Source organism: Delphinus delphis, chromosome 16 (assembly GCF_949987515.2).
Source record: "Delphinus delphis chromosome 16, mDelDel1.2, whole genome shotgun sequence".
In the NCBI taxonomy this organism is placed as follows: domain Eukaryota; kingdom Metazoa; phylum Chordata; class Mammalia; order Artiodactyla; family Delphinidae; genus Delphinus; species Delphinus delphis.
This window is the reverse complement of record NC_082698.1, coordinates 62,834,871-62,852,341: the sequence shown is the minus strand read 5'-3', so window position 1 is coordinate 62,852,341 and position 17,471 is coordinate 62,834,871. Positions and strand designations below refer to the sequence as shown.

At 47.0% G+C, this 17,471-nt stretch overlaps 1 protein-coding gene across 3 annotated transcripts in view; it reads left to right on the top strand.

Annotated features, from left to right (window-relative positions):
• Positions 1 to 17,471, top strand: part of HKDC1 (hexokinase domain containing 1) — a 51,354-nt gene that overhangs the window by 8,219 nt on the left and 25,664 nt on the right. For 2 of the 3 annotated variants that reach the window (XM_060034883.1, XM_060034880.1), the window contains 6 exons: positions 1,047 to 1,223; positions 2,062 to 2,235; positions 6,863 to 7,025; positions 13,055 to 13,203; positions 13,306 to 13,425; positions 17,062 to 17,157. In XM_060034883.1, coding sequence (XP_059890866.1) covers positions 2,173 to 2,235; positions 6,863 to 7,025; positions 13,055 to 13,203; positions 13,306 to 13,425; positions 17,062 to 17,157 — 591 coding nt within the window. In that variant the 5' untranslated portion in view covers positions 1,047 to 1,223; positions 2,062 to 2,172. The remainder of the gene's footprint in view (positions 1 to 1,046; positions 1,224 to 2,061; positions 2,236 to 6,862; positions 7,026 to 13,054; positions 13,204 to 13,305; positions 13,426 to 17,061; positions 17,158 to 17,471) is intronic. The other variant, XM_060034882.1, reaches the window with a different exon arrangement.

Here is a 17,471-nt window from a genome sequence, read left to right as displayed (position 1 = left end):
CATAGTCTGAGGGGTAAACACACTGAAAAGGATAGTGTTTCTCATTCTGGGAGACGGTTTTATATCAGTCTGAGAAAAGCATCTGAGTAGTTTTAATCAAACACCCTGGGCTTAGGCTAGACTTCCAGTGGCTCATCCACATGATGGATGGATAAAGAGCACTGATTGGAGAACCAGTGGCTCCTGAAGAGGCTGCGGTTGAAGGTTCTCGCCAGGCAATTGTCTGGCAATTGTCTTGATAAATGAGATTATGCAGTTGCACAGCAAACAAAGCCGAGGCCACTAAGTTGACCAGGAAAAGTCATTTTTTTTTTCCATTTGTATTGTAGCGCAGGTGCCTATAGGAGCAGAGAAACACTGGGGTGCCCAGCTGACCTTCATTAACATCAGATCAGTTGCTAATTTTAGTAAGCATTTGATTAGTATTTGGGATGTTACGGTCAGGAATTTCTTCATTTTCCCCCACTGGGAAGATCCTATTGAAGTGATATCTCTGTGTTTAGTTTTCCAAGTACTATTGACCCTTGAACAACTCAGAGGTTAGGGACGCTGGACCTTCCACACAGTCAAAAATTTACTTATAATTAATAGCCGGCCCTCTGTACAAGTGGTTCCCCCGTATCTGTGATCCCACATCTACAGGCAGATTCAACCAACCCCGGATCATGTAGTACTGTATTATTTACTATTGAAAAGAATCCTTATGTAAGTGGACCCATGCAGTTCAAACCTGTGTCGTGCAAGGGTTAACTGTGGTTGGAATTCTTGACAATAACCCCACAGAGTGCTGCTGCTAGTAGTAACTATTAACTGAGTATCTATTGCATGGAAAAGGAAGAAAGGCAATACTATGTATTGTTTAAGAGCTGGGCACTGAAATGAAACTCCTGGGTTTCATTCCTCACTGTACTATTTACAGGCTTTGTGATTTTGAGCAAATTAACCTTTCTGGGCCTCAATTTTCTCATTTATAAAATGGAAATAGTAAGTGCTCCATCCACGTTAGCAGCTGTTGTTAACAGCATCGTTGTTGTTGATTTCATCAGCTGACCAGTGAGTGCAGGAAGAGTGCAAAGTCTGTTGTACCCATACATTGACCCCTTTCTGGGTCCTTCTCACATCAAGTATGATGGAGGGAGATAAGTGAGTGAACCAAATATCCTGGTGGTCTGAGACATTTCCCGTCTGTGACTTCAGTTTTTCTCTCCAGCAGCAGCTTCCCAGTGAGTACGGGTGAATTCATTCTTTCTCATGGATAATTTTTTTCTGGTTCATTAGCTGGGATATCAAGGTTTTCTGGCTTACCACTGTGAATAGATAAACCTTTATTGATTTTTTTCCATTACCAATGGCTGTAAGCTAAGAGATTTGATTGGTCACAAATTAAGGAATTTGCCCCAACATTCTTTTTTTGGGGGGGGGTATGCGGGCCTCTCACTGTTGTGGCCTCTCCCGTTGCGGAGCACAGGCTCTGGACGCACAGGCTCAGTGGCCATGGCTCACGGGCCCAGCCGCTCTGCGGCACGTGGGATCTTCCCGGACCGGGGCACGAACCCGTCTCCCCTGCATCGGCAGGCGGACTCTCAACCACTGTGCCACCAGGGAAGCCCTGCCCCAACATTCTTGAAACCTCTCTGACCAGGGCAATACTTAGTCTTAATTAAGATAGTGCCCTTGAGGAGCAGAGAGTTAGGAGTTATATTCCTGTGCTGAGAAGAAAAGGACTAAAGAGAAAAGCCTGAGACTAGACGTTTGCAGAGCAGCTCAGCTGGTTGAGAGTTGGCTTTGTTTAACGCCCAACTTCTCAGAAGATTTTCCTCGGCTGAGTGGGCTTGGTGGGACATTAGCTTGAGAGTGTTGCTTAGCAACGAGATTTTGTGGGACCCAATTCTCAAAGAGTCAAGCAGCCTGTCCCCTGCCTACCCTCCACCAACCCTCAGCTACCATCCTGAGCCTCCTATTAGACAATCAAGTGTGTGCTGGAGGGAGGGACCAGAGACAGGGGGCAAAGTTTAATCGTTGAACTAAGCAGCCTGGAAGTATTTAATCTGTAGCACCTAGTTCCCCCGAGGGATCCAGCCTGGACTGGAAGTGGGCAGCGCTCCAGAGACGAGGGAGTGAACGCTGCACGGAAATACCTGCTCACCTCAGGAGAAACCAAACTTGGGGAGAATGTTTGCGGTACACTTGATGGCATTTTACTTCACCAAGCTGAAGGAGGACCAGATCAAGAAGGTAAGGACTCACAGAGCTGAGAGATATCTGGTCCAGTCTTCCCTGACAGAGTTAATTGATCCCGTGCCTACATGTGAAGAGATTTAAGAGAGCTTATTAGAAAAGGTACAGGGTGCAGAGAGGCAGTAAAAACTCACAGAAGGGGAAGAGGAAGTAAATCTCCCATGGGCTGCACATTGCATACTGTCCTGAGCCTTCAATTTCACTCGGACTTCAGATACCGGACGGGAAGCGGATGAGGAGAAAGTCTTTAGAAAGCTTGAAGACAATTGTGTTTGATGTGAGGAATGTTTGGGGGAAAGGCTACAAAGAAGAATCATTTTTAAAGAAAATTTGAGAACTCATTAAAGTAATTCACATGATTCTTCACATGCTTGGAAGGATATAAATACGGATACCAAGAGGGGTGTGAGTTTTTACGTACAATATTCAAAATATATATTGTTGGCACGTGCTGTTGGCCAGTGGTGTGCTCTTAATGATGTGCATTATTTTGCCACTTTGCACAAGAAACCTGTCTACAAAATTGATTCCAAGGTCGGCTGGTTAAAAGTTGCCAAGGCTCAAATGGGGGCCAGCCACCAGCATTCTCTCCTGGCAGCCTAGAATGAGCCCAGCCTGCCCCTCTACCCACACCAGCTGCCAGTGGCAGGGCTCTGGGCACGAACATCTCTCAATTTATAGATAACAGAAGTCCTCCCAGCAGGTGGATTTAGCCAAGATTACCCAGGTATTTAAAGTGGAGTGAGGATTAAACCCAAACCTCTGAATCCTCCTTCAGCATTCTTTCCATTGTGTCATGATGCCTCCTGGCTTTTCAAACTGAAAGAAAGAAAGCATGGCACCTGACAGCCCTCCTGTGCTGGGTGGGATAACCTCCCACTACATTCTGTTCATTAGGGAGTTGGGTTGCAGGTTATAGCAAATCTTAAAATATTGTAAATCAATCAGTTATCTTAATTTTCATTTATTGATTAGATTCAGAGAGCTCTCTACTAGCTTCTTAAGGAGGTGGAAAAGTCCTACAGTACTGCTTAAGAATTCATTTTCTGTTACAACCTCTTAGTAAAGATGTAACCTGCATGGTGTCTCTCCAGCCCTGAAGGGGAGTCTTTGGACCTTTATACCTCTAGTTCTAACAAATTAGTTTCGTTTCCTTGGGCCCCTTTGTGGTGGTTAACCTTTAGTTACACCCAAGAATCAGGCTAGACATGTTTGTCCACCAGCCCAGGTGCAGGCCCAGGAGGTGGGATTGCAGCCTCCACTGATCTGTTCCAGGTCCTTCTGGGAGGAGGGTCAGCGTTTGTCAAGGCCTGGGGTTGACCCCTTTCTCTCTCCCAGGGGAAGGCAAGATAGCTAAGCGTGAGCTGAGCAGGGATAGTCAGGAGCACTTTCCAGCCACCTTGATGAGTGAGCCAGCAGGTGTCTGGGGTAGCAAGGGTGGCCAGTTTATGAGTTGCTGCATTGAGTCATAGGTTCTGAGAACACCAACTCATTCGCTTCTCCTCGTGGTGACAACACACCTGGTCAAAAGGCACGGGCTCTTTCTCTGTCCCGGTCAGGTAGCCAGTCCCCTCCATAGTTTCTGTGCTTCCTGCTTCTAGAGTTGTCAAGATGCTTGGTGCTACTTGCCTCCGAGGGTTACTATTCAGACCCTGGAACGATTTTTAAAAATTTCCTTATACCAACATTAAAACTAAACCAAAACAAAACAGGAAGGAAGGGGAAGAAAGAAGGAAGGAAGGAAAGAAGGAAGAGAAAGAGAAAAGAAGGAAAGAAGGAAGAGAGAGAAAGAAAAAGAAAGGAAGGGGAGAGGGGAAGGAAAGGGGGGAGGGGAGAGGAGAGGAGATCTTTTCCAATTCGATGTAGTGACATTATTTGACCTATTGATAACATTGGACTGGGTCTGGTCACTGACCTGCAGATTGTTCATTCATAAGAGAAGAACTGGTTAGGTTTTTCCCTGTGTACTTTTTACAGTTTAGTAAGTCAACATTACGAAAAGTGGAAATGTTACCTTTAATCCCACCCTTCTCACAGACACTGTCACGTTTGCCACGTGGAAGCCCTTGTTGTCTTTTTTCACAGTGGATGTTTTTATAGTTATATTGTGTTTACCACTGTGGATCTGTATAGTTCACTTACTGTTAAAACGTAGCCACTCAAGTACATTTCTCCATAATTATCTTCCTAAAATTCAGTCAAGTTGGATATGCCATAATTTAACCTTTTCCCTCTTGTTGGACATTCAGCCACTTTCATGAACATTTTTTTAACAAATAAAATATTGCTATGATAAACATTGGTGTGTATTTAATGTTCTCCATATTTGGGATTGTTTCCTAAGGATAGATTCCCAGAAGTGACATCACTGGGTTCAAGAGTTGAACCATTTTATGACTCTGGATTCATAATACAGGATCTTTGGACTAAGTGATCTGTAAAGTCCCTTTGGGCTCCCACATCCTGTAATTCAGCAGCTCTGAGCCTGCAGTTTTGAATTTGCTCTTCGTATGTTACATGTGATGCTTGTTGGCTCTTTTGTTTAGAAGATATCTGGTGTCACATGGTTTGTGAGTCACTCCAAGAGTGGGCTTGGTTTTCTGAACTCAAGTACCCTCCCTTGGTGCCTGCAACGTGTGGCCCTGCTTATACAGGCCTCAAATCACCTGTTTGGATTTAAAATACAGCCTTTTTGTCCCAGCATGTGTTTCATTCTTCCCTTCTAACTACTGTACCAGGTGCTGTGGAAGATACAAAGAATAAACAAGAAACTGACGCTAAGTTGACATTTGTCTGTCATAACTTTAACTTACTGAAAGAGCAGGAGTAGTAACCCAAAGTCCTGAATGACTGTTAAACTTCAGCTGGCAAACTACCCCAAAGGGCCTCAAAACCACTACTTACATACAAAGGATGATGCTATGGGGTTACCTGGAGGAGGTCTTTATACTCTGGGGCTGAGCAGAAATGAGCAGTCCGTTCAGGGGCACTGTCTGAAGGGCCTTGGGGTGATAAAGAAGCAAGTTTAGGTTCCGTGTAGTACATCTCACCCTTCCCCAAACCCCAATTACTTGGGTCATGTCCCTTCTGTCGGTTTTCTCCTTGTGTGTTGCTGTGCCAACCAATTAGTCATAAACAGACTCGGGGTGAACAGAAAGCCCTTAATGAAGCATGACCTGATTCCATCCTATCTTCTCAAATATGCTGAAAGCCCAATTGTCCTCTTGTTAGTGGCTCTCTGATGGTTTTCTGGCCTCTCGCTGGGCCCCCAAGCCCCTGGAGCCATGGACCACTTCACTGGCTTAGGACTCCATACTGGTCCGGGACTGAACTGGGATGCCTGCCCTCTAGGGCTGGCTGATGACTGCGTACCTGTCTTATGATAAAGGTCATGTGACCCCTGGACTTCGGTATAACTTGTCTGTGGGGCTTGTGGGTCCTGCACAAAGCTGTGAAGCAAAACCAGGCCATGGAGCGAGGAATATGGAGACTGCATTAGAGTCCCAGGGCTGCCACTTACCTGTGGCTCTCCTAATGCTGCTTAATGGCTCTGAGCCTTGGAGTCTCCCCATCTCTCAGTTAGGAGCAATAATTTGGCCTTACCTGACTGCCTCCAATGGATGTCTTGGAGGTTAGATGAGGTGACATACATGAAAGCACTTTGTATACTGCAACAAATGTTCTTAGCCTTAGATAAAAGTGTGGGAGAGAAGTTCCTGCAGGAATGTGCCAAGATGAAGCCTCCTTGTGACCTGGATGAATAGAGAGGCTGTTCAGTAGATAAAGCAGGGTGGCAATACAGGGCACCTGTGCCGCTGTCCCTCCTCCTGGTACTCCATCCCAGCGAGCCCTGGGAATCTAGGCTGCCACCACCAAGTGATTGGCGTTAGCACGGGGAGGAAGGTAATATGATGTGACTTACTGCCTTCAAATGGACTGTGCACAGCAATAGTAATTTTTATATCTTCCCTCCACGGGGGTAGTGGTCCTTTGTCCCAGTTTTCTGGTTACTTGAGTGACAGGCTCTCATTTCCAATAGCAATCTGATCTGGCTTTAAAAATTAAACTTCATCTTAGTTAAAACAACCTCAGTTAAAAACAAAATGGAAGTTTAAAGCACTGGACTTCAGAGGTTGCACTTGGAAACTGAATTTAGCTCTGCTCTTCCTAGCGGCCCATAAACAAGGGGAAACGTGTGAATGTATATTGTTACCATTGCACAAAAGAAAGGTTCCATGTTTAGGAATTTGAGGTTCAAGCTATAGCTAGTCTTTTCCAGAAGAGAGGCAGTAGGACAACGGTGAGGGCCTTGAACCGGGAATTAGAAATTGAATCCTTCTTCATTTTTGCCCCTCCATTGTCCCATCAGAGAAATGGGGGAATCATTTTTTCCTCAGAGCTTGTTTTTCAGAGGAATAAGTCCCCACCTCGCTGGCTTTCCATTCCATTCTGTTCTAACTCCCCAGCTTGATGAGGGGTCAGGCCAGGGGCCTTTGGGAATCCACATCGAGAAGCTGTCCCGAGTCAGGAAGGCAGCTTCATGCCTGGAGTGGGAATTTACAGCCTTGAATGGTGGACAGGTGTCCCCAGCAGCCAACCCTGATTACTCTGCTCTCTGTTCCAGGTGGACAGGTTCCTGTATCACATGCGGCTCTCCGATGAGACCCTTTTGGACATCATGGCTCGGTTCCAGGCTGAAATGCAGAAGGGCCTGGGGAAGGACACCAACCCCACAGCGTCGGTGAAGATGCTGCCCACCTTTGTCAGGGCCATTCCAGATGGCTCAGGTGAGTGGAGCTGGGGGCTGCCAGGGACCCTGATCCCCCTGGTTCCCTCTTGGCTGATGGGTAACTGAAGTTTGCTTCTGTTCCCTGGCTTACCTCTCCAGCCCTCTCTCCACATCCCCCCACCCCACTGACTCTCTATGCTTCAGTCATGCTCAGTACCAAAAGTTTTGAGCCAAAGTTCAAATGCACCTTGTTTCTTCCCTGCCTGCCTTAGCCCTACACACTCTGTTCCCTCTCCTGTTGGAGAATCCCAACACTCTTCCCCTTACGAACACCAGTTTGGCTTTTCCATCTCAGTGTAGAGGTTACTGCCTCCATCTGGGAAGCATCCCCATGCTGGATTAGGCTCTTATCAGAGCGCCTGTCAGCCTGCTGTGTATGAGAGTCTCCCCACGGGACCATCACTCCCTGAGGGCAGGGTCTGTGTCTTCTTCACCACAGCGCTCTGAGCGCTGCGTAGTGCTTGATGCATACTAGGCCTGAAATATTTGTAGATTGCATAGTAAATGGCATTTCACTCCTAGGTATCTAGATTCTAGGCTATAGAGAGGAAGTGGTGGAAGATAGTATGACGTAGTGGCAAAAATATTAAATAATAATTGAAGAAACCTAGGTTCTAGGCCCAGCTCTGTCATATCTCAGTGACCTTTGGCAAAATGTTTAGCCTCAATTTTTCTATCTGTAAAATGTGCTTTCTACTGCTGCTGTAATAAGTTAGCACAAACTTAGCAGCTTTAAACAACGCAAATTAATTTTCTTACAGCTCTGGAGGTCAGAAGTTTGCAGTGGGTCTCCCTGGGCTACAATCTAGGTGTTGGCAGAGCTGTGTTCCTTCTGGAGGCTCTGGGGAAGAAGCTGTTTGCTTGCCTTTTCCAGCTTCTAGAGGCCACCTGCGTTCCTTGACTCGTGCCCCTTTCCATCTTCAAGCCCCAGTATAGCATTTTCAAATCTCTGACTCTGACCCTTCGGCCTCCCTCTTCCACATTTAAAAGCCCTGTGATTACATTAGGCCCACTCAGATAATCCAGCATAATCTCCCAACCTCAAGGTCAACTCATGAGCAATTCTGATTCTATCTGCAACCTTAATTCCCCCTTGTTACATAACCTAACATAGCCATAGGATCTGGGGATTACAATGTAAACATCTTGGGGGAGCCATTATTTTGCTTACCAGAGCCTAGAGACCTCTAGAGGGAATCTGTGAGGCCCCATCAAACTCCTTCACTCTCAGCCTCTGGGTAAAGCCATAGGAGGGAAAGGAACTGGTATCTACCAGGCACCTATTATGGTCATGCAGTGCTAGGGTCTCACTGTCTCGTACAATCCCTGTAAGAACCCCATGGTGTAACTCTTATCCTCAGGTCAGATGAGCGCAGTGAGGACCATGGAGCTTCCTCAGTGTCAGGGCCCCAGTTCTGCAACCAAGCTCCAGCAGGGGCTTTGGGGTTCTTGATGGAGCAGGGACCTTTGATCGGATTAGCGGGCTTTGGGCCCCTCTGGGCCAATGCCTGGCCCCAAGTAGCTTGGCTCTGCCGTTTGAGAACTGGGAACTGTGATGGGAAAGACCCGTTCCCTTGCTGGTGGCGGTTGTGTGGTGGGCAGTGTACCACCATGGAGGAACACAGGCTGTGGAGAGAGACAGTCCTGCTTTGAAATCTCTGCTGAGTTCTGACACTGCTCTTTGAGAATGCTGCGGGGACTCTGTCCTTGATAGATCATCTGGGGCATTCCGAGGAAGTACCTGAATCATGAGGTGTGTGAGGGAGGGAGCCCCAGGTCAGAGTCCTCCTGGCTTTTGGTGATTTGGTTCCTCTTGTAGAGGTGTGTCCCCAGAAGCAAGGGAAAGTGGCCTTTGATGGTGTGAGGCTACTGGCCAGGTGTGCCTTCCTGACCCTGGCTGCTTCAGGAAGGTTTGGAAGTGAAACTGACCAAGTTTTAGAAATTGCGTCCTCCTCAGGCCAGGAGACACCACCTCCTTTCTTCACTGTCTCCTTAGAGCCTCTCATCACACAATAAATCTCACCAGTGATCCTGCTGCAGTGAGGTCCCTGGGCCCCGAGTCCCTGTGGAGCCAGGCGACCTTGTTAAGTCCCAGAACCACTGTACTCCTGTCCTCATTAGTAAAAGGGACGTGGCCAGTTTGTCCCACCAACTTGTAGGGTCGTTAGGATCAGATGAGGTCATGTGGAAGGAATGCTCTCAACTATTCAAAATGTCCCAAGTCCTACAGAGCTCCTGGGAGCTGGTGGTATGATTTCATAATTACATCCTAATCTCTTGGGGCCTCCATTTCAGAAATGTATTCAATTTCCAGAGAAATCCTTTTGAGTTTGCCTACTCTCTAGTTTCCCCTCTTTCATCTGAACCTCCCTGAGAGGGGGTAACCTGGTTGAGCCTTAGTTACCTCGCAGCCTGTCAGTCAGGGAGCAGTAGTTGACTGTTCTTACGAGTGCCTTAAAAGCATGGTTATTGTTTGTGCCTTCTCTTCTACCAGTCACAAGGGAAGGGGGACAGGAAGTGCCCATCTTGTGATTTGAAGGTGACAGTGGTTCTTCAGGCCCCACCCCAGCTGCCTCTCTTCTTGGCCTGTGTCTCCAGGCAGCCTCCTAGGCCTCCTGGAGGGTGAGCCTTGCAAGTTGAGCCCAGGAGCCCCAGTGTTGTCAGCTGATGGGCCCAGGGGTCTGCATTAGGACAGGGGTCCCGCACTTGCCTGAACATAAGACTCACCTGGGACGATTCCTAAACATATGGCTTCTTGGACCTCTCCCCCTGGAGATGGTGAATCTCCAGGAATATACACGTTCAGTCCTCCTGCGCCTTTGGGAGATGCTGCGCTAGGGAGTGGGGAAGGAGCACAAGCCCTGGCAATGGCTTAGGAGAAGGAAACCCCTGGTGTCCACGGCTGCCTGGAGCCACTGAAAGATCACTGGAGTATCATCTACAGCTGGTGGATTCTCAAGGAAACCTCACCTTCTTGAAAGATCATTTCTTTTTTTTTAAATTAGTGTTCTTTTTATTTTTTAAAATTGCGACATAATTGACATATAACATTAGTTTCAGGTGTACAACATACTGATCAGTATTTGTATATATTACGAAAAGATCGCAACAGAAAGTCGAGTTACATCCATCAACACACACGGTTACAAATTTATTTTTCCTGTGATGAGAACTTTTAAGATCGCTCTTAGCAACTTTCCAATATGCAATACAGTATTATTAACTATGGTCACCAAGCTGTGCATTACAGCCCCATGATGAGAAGTCATAATGATCTTAATACTCACCGTAAAGATCCTGACGGCCCCCCTGCTGCTGTTGCCCTCTTCTTCTAGGCAGGTCCTCCTTTCCCTGGGGTCCAATGAGTCCTTTCTCTGTGTCAGAGTTACAGAAGGGATCACACCATGTGGTTTTTATTAAAATCCTCCAATCTGGGCTTCCCTGGTGGTGCAGTGGTTGAGAATCTGCCTGCTAATGCAGGGGACACGGGTTCGAGCTCTGGTCTGGGAGGATCCCACATGCCGCGGAGCAACTAGGCCCGTGAACCACAACTACTGAGCCTGTGCGTCTGGAGCCTGTGCTCCGCAACAAGAGAGGCCCCGATAGTGAGGCGCCCGCGCACCGCGATGAAGAGTGGCCCCCGCTCGCCGCAACTAGAGAAAGCCCTCGCACAGAAACGAAGACCCAACACAGCAAAAATAAATAAATAAATTAATAAACTCCTACCCCCAACATCTTCAAAAAAAAATAATAATTATGGTTTTTTTTAAAAAAAAATCCTCCAATCTATCCTGGTTGGTGTCAGAGGCGTTTCCCCAAAATCTCAACCAGGTCTTGGTTAAAATCTTTCTTAAAGTCTTTCTGTGGCTCCCCCTCACCTGGATAAATCCCAGATTTCTTGGAGGTGGGGTGGCTTTTCCAAATCCTTCCTAATTTAACCCGAGACTGCCCGCCAGTCTCATTTCTGTCACACGTCCCTCCCGCTCAGAAGCGCAGACCTTTCCCACCCCAGGCAATCTCATTCCTTTGCTCCTGGCCTCCTCTCCCTGGACCCCTGCTCTCCTCTGGCTGGCTGGCTGACTCGCTCTCTTTCTTCATCACTCAGCTCTGTATCACTTCCTCTGGGGTGGTGACTCCTGCTCTGATTTAGTAGACGCTGCTCCCTGTGCTTCCCACAATCAGAGCACGTGCCCTACTGTGTGGAAGTGGTTTATTTACTTGCCTGTATTTCTGATGGGCTTCCCAGGGGGCCCACAGTCTTTCGTCTTTGCATCCCTAGCACCTGGCATGTCACTTGTCACAAAGTCAGTGCTCAGTAAATGTTCATACCTACATGGATCATGTGATCGACCCTCTTTCCTGTGCAACACCTGTGATAACACCTGTGAAAGCAGCTCTTGCTTGGTACATGATGAGTGCTAATAAAGTTGCACAGGATTAGGTCCTTGGAGTCCCTCCCTGAATAAATGGCTCCATCAGGTTCCTTTCAGGGCTGATCTAGGGAGATAAAGAGTCTTGCTTTCCAGAAATCTCCACAAAAGCAAAATATCCAGCTGGCTGGGTCTATAAATGAGGACTCTAAACCTTGTTCCACGGACCTGCAGCAGCAGCTTGTTCAGAAATGTAAAATCTCAGGCCCCACCTCCACTGAATCATAGTCTGCATGTTAACAAAATTCTTGGGCGACTTACATGCACATTAAAGTTTGAAGAGCGGTGCTCCACGCCATTGGGAGGACTTGCCGCTAGTTCCTTGATTGCTAGGAACAGAGAAACCCAGTCAAGGCAGGTCAGGAAAGGAGGCTTGTAGTACAAGGACACATAAACCCAAAAGGGAGACACACAGGACCTTGTGGGAATCTGAGGGCAGGAACCGTGGTGCACTCAGGCTTCAAGGGAACTGGAACTTAGGAATTTTCCTCCACGGTTTCAGCCTACATACATGTGGCCGCCTTGGCTACCCAGCCTACCTCTGATGTTTGGGATGCTTCCACTTCAGTTTTTACCACCTACTAGCAATTTCCCTCTATGTTTTATTTCACATTTCACGAGGAGTGAATCTGAATGGCCAGCTGGTTCCTTAGATTCATGCAGCTGTGTTTAGGGTCACATGGTACCAAAGAAAGGCCACTTGGGTGACCAGATTTATGGTCATGGAGTTTCACTTACACGTGCCTTGGCCACATGTCATGAAGCATGCCTGGTACATGCAGCCACTTTTCCAGCACAGATAATTCTATACAAAGACTTGTTGGTTCAAGGGTTTGCACACATGAGTTCCCATCCCATATCTGTGGCTGATGCTGAAGATACTGGCAGGGTCCTAGGCAGGAACTCTGGCTGGAATCTGAGTTGAAGTCATCAGGGTGGGCTGCCTCACCCCAACACATGTGTCATTTCCACCTTTTTATTAATAGCATCTGTCTTATACTGGACTCAGTCAGGTTACATTTTTTCCTTTTGAAGTGGCTCTGGCCCAAAATATTAAGCAGCCTTGCTCCTTAAGGACCAGCATTTGGTTCTTGTCTCCTTTCCCTCCTGGAGTGTCTCCTCTCTGCCCATAAGACTGAGGCTCGTTTGGGGCTGCTTTCTCTTCCCTGCACTCCCCCTGCCTTTTCTGCCGTATGCCCGTTTTCCGGAGTATCAGCTCTCTCCTCCCTGTTGCCGGGGTTGTGGCGGGCTAGAATAAGCTCCACCGTCAAGGCCCATTTCTAACACCACCTGCGTGAAGGGAGTTCACATTAGCCCTCTCCAGATGAACACGTTTATTCCCTGCTGGATGGCCCAGTGGGCAGGGCTGAGGCTGCAGAGGCAGGCAGACTTGGGTCGCACCCCAGCTTTGCCCCTTGGAGGGCACAAATCAGCGGCCACACTTCTGGAGTCTTGGCGCGTGGGCATAATGATACCTGGCTCGTGGGGTGGTTGTGAGACTTCCTGACATTTATTACAGTTCCAGCTTCGAACACAGAGCTTGCTATTTAGCAGACCCTCAATAAATGATAACTTTTTTGGCTTTGTTTTTTAATAGAAAACGGGGAGTTTCTTTCCCTGGATCTTGGAGGATCTAAGTTTCGAGTCTTGAAGGTGCAAGTCTCCGAAGAGGGGAAACGAAATGTCCAGATGGAGAGTCAGTTCTACCCAACACCCAACGAAATTATCCGAGGGAATGGCACAGAGGTAGCAGGGCAGGGGCTCTGTGAAGTGGGGGGAAGGCCTTGGCATCAAGTTCCTGGGTGACCGTGCCTTAGCCCCGTGTCCTGTGCTTTCTCTTCTCTGCAGCTGTTTGAATACGTAGCTGACTGTCTGGCAGATTTCATGAAAACCAAAGAGCTGACGCAGAAGAAATTACCTCTTGGCCTAACCTTTTCTTTTCCCTGCAAACAGACTAAATTAGAAGAGGTAAGGCTGGTGCAAGGGAGGGAAGGAGCTGGATAGGGTTTGGGTTTGGGGCTGGAGAATGGCACGTGCAGGGGTCAGGCTGGGAACAGGAGAGATCAGCAGGAGTTTTCTTGTTTGTTTTTTCTTTTTTTTTAAACAGTGAGGTGGAATTGTGAGGCAGGGAATATGTTAACATGGCCGCCTTGATTTTACACTTCCTAGGGGCACAGCACAGGGACCAAGATGGTTTTCACCACCAAGCTCAGTGGTTCTCAGACCTTGGTTGCGTCGGAATCCCTGGAGGGTTTGTTAAACACAGATCGCTGGGCCCCATGCAGGAGTTTCTTAATCAGTGGGGCCTTAGATTTGTATTTCTAATAGGTTACCGGGTGATACGAATGCTGCTGGTCTGGCGACCACTCTCAGAAGCATTGGCACAGCTAACTAGAATAAGAGGGGGAAGACTTGGGGAGTCTCCCTCTGTAGTGAGCGCTTAGGAGGAGGACTGAGGTGGGGTCACTGGAGTGACAGTGTTACTGGACAGACCCAGCACCTGGGATGTATAGTCTCAGCTGTGCCACTAGCCAGCTGGAGTCTCCGGTAATCCAGCTCTGTGTGCCTCAGATTTTCAATTTGTAAACAGGGAGAAGGCAAAGCTGATCTCATGTGAATCTGTGGCAATAAACAAGGGGCCATATAAAAGGACAATGAGCTTTCTGGGGCCAGGGGGTTATTGTCACAAGTCAGGTCTCCCGCAGGCTACTTCTGCCTGGGGTGGTGGTCTGTGAGCTCCTGCTGCACAGACTGGTCGTGACACCCAGCTCATAATCAATTCATGGACCATCTTGACTTGGGATGTGTTTGATATTGTTGGCTTGAGCTGCTTATTGATAGTGGGATAGTGGAAAGGGAATGGGTTTTCACGTTCCACAGACCTGGCTTTGAATCCTGGCTCAGAACAAATTGCGTCCCCTGGGCAAGTTACTTAACTTCTTGGGTCCCTTGTTTTCTTATCTGTAAAACAAGGATAATATCTACTTGCTGGGCTGAGGTGAAACTTAGACGAAGCATCTGTAATGCGCTGAGCACTGTGCCTGGTGGATCAATGGTAGCTGCAAGGTTTTGACAATTGTCCCTATATAACTTGTCTCTTCTTTCTTTTGTACCTTGTCCTCCAATTCCACAGATGTTTCTGGAGGGCAGGCACTATTTTATATTGTTCTTCCTCTCCATCGCCAGGATCTCTAGCACAATGTCTTATATTTAATAGCTATTTGATAACTATCTGACAATTAAAAGGTGCAACCAATCATTTATTAGATTCCATTGAATGGGAATTTGCCATCATCTGTCTATATGGGAGATGGGCTGAGGTTTACTTTTTAATTATTTTCTTGAGAAAGAATTAGAAAAAATAGTGTGAAGAAGGTTTCAGGGAATGTTAGAAGAGGCCAGGTGGAGCTTCGCTTGTGTTTGCAGACTGGAAGAGCAGAGTTCCCCCGAGTCAGTAGGGGAAGTGGGAGGAGTCAGGAATCAGGCCTCAATTCACCAAAGTTAAACACCTCGTATTTGAGCTTAGAAACAGAGACCTCAGGAAGAAGGAAGATGATGATGATGATGATGGTGATGATGATAGACTGTATCTCAGATTTTGACACTGTGTCCTGCACTCTGATGAACGCTTTATGTGTATAACCTCATTTAAATCCCAAAGCAATCGTATGAGGGAGATATAATTATTTCCACTTTATATTTGAGAAAATGAAGTTCAGAGAGGTTAAGAGACTTACCCAAGGCCACACAGCCAAGAATGGCTCAGCCCAAGCTCACAAACTCCCTGACCACACTGACTTTCCAAAAAGACACAGGTCTAGAATGTTGTTTAAAATGCCAGCAGGTGCAAGCATTTTGACCCATTTTGTGTTGTATCCCAATGAGGGTTTTCAGAGGACATTTAAATGAGGCAAGGGTGGCTTGATTATATCGAAGAAGGGAAAAACTTTTTCTCTTCAAAGTCTAGTTGAATTACCTGCATTTTATAAAATTTCCTCCCAAGCTGCCTTTCAGTGAAGTCTAAAGTAGAAAAGCTTCAGCCACAAGGAAATGCGTTAGTAATAATAACCGAGAGCGGGCATAGCTGTTACCGTGATTCTGCTGCAGATGTAGATTTGTGACATGAAAATAAGGGCTTTGGAGAAGGTGGAGTCTGATCAGCCATGTAAGTGCAGAAGGAGGTGGGAAGGGGAAGACTTCTTATGAGGAGGTATGGCTAAGGGGGATTCTTTGTAAAACTAAAAAATGATTAAAGATCAGGGCATTGGAATTAAAGCAGGATGTGAGTTTGTTGTTGCTGTTGTTTTGTTTGTTTAAGTGAGGGAACAGAAAAGTCTTAGCCAAAGAGAAATTTCTTTGTGTGTGTGTGTGTGTGTGTTTCTGATGATAAAATGGTAATACGTTTTCAAGGTAGGAAAAAGAAGAGAGAGGAAAGAGGGTAGGAATTGAAAAGTTTAAAGAAGAAAATAGAAATCTCTTCTAATCTCAGCCTTCAGAGATACGCCCTACTAGAATTGTTGGGTTTTCCTTCCAGTCATATCTATATTAAATACTGGTGTTATACTGTATGTGTAATTTAAAAATATGTAGTTGTATGTATAGCTCTTTTTTCACTTAACAATATATCACATGCATTTATTCCCCACTCCCCCATATATACTCCCCCCAACAGGTCCCACATTGTCCCTAGCATCCTTTTTGGGGGGACACCACGCTACAATCTCTCACTCCTCTGGTGGGGCAGGGATGTTACCATAGCCCATGAGGGCAGAATTTAGAGCTACCACTAGGTAGCGCTGTGGTGCAGGGAAAAACCTGGTCACTGGGGGGGTGCGTCGGAGACCTATGTTCCACTTGGGCTCTGTCCTTCACTCGCTGTGACACCTGGAACAGCTTCCTTCCTCTCTAAAGCTTGGCTGCTTTATCCATAAACTGAGGGGGTGGGGATGGTCAGGGAGTCAGTAAGTTTGGGCTCAGCTCCTCTTGACTGTGTGACCTTGGGCAAGTCTCTTAATCTCCAAGTTCTCTTCCAGTCTGAAAAATTCTGTGATTATTTGCTATGTTAGACATGAAACTCTCGAGAAACACCAGTTGTAAGCAGAAAATTGATAATGCAAATTGAGAACTATTTTTCTAAGTTGAAATGAAGTCCCTGAGGGAGTCTTACAAGGTAACACGTCAGTTCTGCTTTGTGGACCTGGCAAACCAGGCATTCTGCACACATCATGCGTCTACCGTATGCCGGTACTTCTGTTAGAGCAGTCCTGTGACAGAGGCAGGGAAGTGATGTTTCCATTTTACAGATGAGTAAACTGAGGCTCAGAGAGGTTAAATGACTTGGACAATGTCTTATGAATCTAAGTGTTCTGACTCTGCTGCCGTTGTTCTTTCTGCCCCTATGTATTATGTTTCAAACTGCTCAGATGAGAGTAATAAACATGTCAAAATTATTAGAAAAGGCCTCTGGAGAAATGTTGAAAGGATTGGTGTGATTCAGCCTAAAGAAGAGAAGGCCACAGGGGGATATACTTTAAGCATGAAATTTCTGCAGTTTCAGAACTGAGTGCCTTCCTTATTTTGTCTGGATCTGAAATCTTCCCCCAGGGTGTCCTGCTTTCATGGACAAAGAAGTTTAAGGCGCGGGGAGTTCAGGGCACAGACGTAGTGAGCTCTCTGACCAATGCTATGAGAAAATACAAGGTAAGGAATCCACCTCCGCGTGGGGAGGTCTCCCAGTTCTAGCCCCTTTCTCTTGCGGGGGTGAGGGGAGGATGTGGGGGAGGGTTATCTCCTACATGCCTGCCCTCGAAGGAGAGTCAGAGACGGATTTGATCTTAGGGAAGGTCTCACTGTAGCACAGATGCTGCCGATTTGGATGAACCCACCTGTGAGCCTTGGCATGTGGAGAGTGTTCCGATCACTGTTGAAGGGTGACCTGCACTTCCCTGGGGCCTCCCCAGCTGCCACAGCCCCTCGGGGGTCTTGGTTAGACCTGATGCTGTGTGTGATGTTCC